Source organism: Arachis ipaensis, chromosome B01 (assembly GCF_000816755.2).
Source record: "Arachis ipaensis cultivar K30076 chromosome B01, Araip1.1, whole genome shotgun sequence".
Taxonomy (NCBI): Eukaryota; Viridiplantae; Streptophyta; class Magnoliopsida; order Fabales; family Fabaceae; genus Arachis; species Arachis ipaensis.
Window position 1 is genome coordinate 122,420,252 of NC_029785.2, and position 2,066 is coordinate 122,422,317.

A 2,066-nucleotide genomic window follows, 5' to 3' on the forward strand; every position below is an offset into this window, starting at 1 on the left:
AAGATTTTTTAAAATTTGGCCTTTTTAAATGTTTTTATTTTAAATGTATGGATAAATTTATAGGAGGAAATTCTATAGAATGTTATAAATTAGGTGGTCCACATGTTCAAGTGACAAATGAGTCAACTATTGGATTTATTAGGTTACAACAAAATTAATCAATAGACAAAACATTACTCATCCATATAATTCTGATTATTAAGAGACTAACACTTTTAATCAAAAGAAGTGGAGAGTTGACTAATAATGGTTAAGGGTCAAGCACAACAAAATCTATCCCCTTTTTTATTATAATCTATATATTTATAAGAAAATATTTTCCAACATAGCTGAGCTAGGCTATACCCTTCTTGTAAACTAGTTATGCAAATTTGAAGTTATAATTCTAGCTATATAAAACAAAATCATATGAAAGATAAAGTCACTGATGTCTTCATTTGGTTATCATGCATTCTCCAAGCAAGAAAAAAACTGATAGAACTCAATAATAATGTGCTGACTTAAAAAACAAACAAAATAAAAAAAGAAAGCAAGAAAGATTAATTACTTGTCAATTCTGTTCCTGAGTTTCTGCAACAATCGAAGATTGTCATTCTCGATGTGCTCAAGAAGCTTCTCGATGAACAAATGCCTTTCTTGAGCACCAAGCTTGTTGACATCGAACAAAGCTGAAGTGATCCTCTCAAAAGTGGGAAGCCTCTGGATTTGAGTCCATTGTAATGCATGATGGCCTTCATTGTTATCAACATCGATGGCAGACCTGAAACTGGAAGCATGGCTTCTGAATGAGGACCTTATGCTCCTTCCAATCTCTGCCAACTCAATTCTCAAAGACTCTATCTCATCTACACCTCCCACCTCACCCATCTATCTCAATCAAGGTTATGTGGAGTAGTGCATCATGTTTCCAATTCCGATCCATAGATTTATAGGAGTATGGTGATGTACTGATGTACGTGTTTTTAAGCTTATTGATTGGTAGATGCTGATGATGCAATGGAATATGTCATGCATTACCGTATACCGAGACATGCATATGTGTGTGGAAAACATGCTAGATACCAAAATAGTTCTATTATAACTGAGAAAGGTTAGAGAATCATTAGAATTTATTATTTTTAGAATTAATTATTAATATTTAAAAGTATAAAATAAGATATGTTATTACTAATGAATTATAACTTAAATGGCATAATTTTTTTTATACTTATTTAAGAGGTCGTGAGTTCAAATTTCTTTATCTTTAGTAAAAAAAAAATAAAAAAATAAGGTGTGTTGTTGTATTCAAAAAAATGTTAAAAGATTATTACTTAACTATTAACTCCATTTTTTTAGTTTAAGAATCCAACAACATATTTTATCTCGTACTTTTAAAATAAATTTTAACTATCTCTCTCAAATAAGGGGTATGTTACTCTCTATGATATATTTTATGATTATTAGAGAAATTTGATTATTATCATACTTAATGTTAACCATCTTTTTAACTAGAGTTTAGATAATTACATAGCTATCTATAATGATTTGAATTTTTTAAATTTTGAATTTTATTTTAGAGGGTAAAGTGTGATCTCTCATTATTTATTTCATAGATATGAGAGAGAAATAATTCAAGGATAAGAGATCACACTTAACCCTCTAAAGTAAAATTTAAAATTTAGAGGATCCAAATTCTATAATAAAAGGGTTTTGTTAGGTAGACAATGATTTTTGTAAATAATGTGAACAATAGACTCTAGAATTGACCCAATAAAGTAAAAAAATATTTCACTCTCAAATTACCTCCTAAGCCTTAATATTAAAATAATCATCTGCACATCTAGTGAATTAAACATCCAGTCATTATAAGTAAATGGAATAAAAAAAATTATCCAATTAAAAATAATGAACATAATAATCCCATACCAATTGAATTGAACATCCGACATATCTATTGTTCACATTGTTTCTCATTAGACCTATACTTTTTCATAATGATTATTGACTTCATTTTTTGCTGGGGATTAACCATTTAACAACTTAAACAATACATACTAATAATCTACTCTACGGAAAACTTCTGCGTT

The 2,066-nt window shown here is 28.7% G+C and overlaps 1 protein-coding gene across 2 annotated transcripts in view; it reads right to left on the minus strand.

Annotated features, from left to right (window-relative positions):
- LOC107612250 (pleiotropic drug resistance protein 3-like) overlaps positions 1 to 914 on the minus strand; it is an 8,765-nt gene extending 7,851 nt beyond the window's left edge. Inside the window, exon 1 of one of the 2 annotated variants that reach the window (XM_016314050.2) lies at positions 548 to 911. In XM_016314050.2, coding sequence (XP_016169536.1) covers positions 548 to 867 — 320 coding nt within the window. In that variant the 5' untranslated portion in view covers positions 868 to 911. Of the gene's footprint in view, positions 1 to 547 lie in introns of both variants that reach the window. The other variant, XM_021102900.1, reaches the window with a different exon arrangement.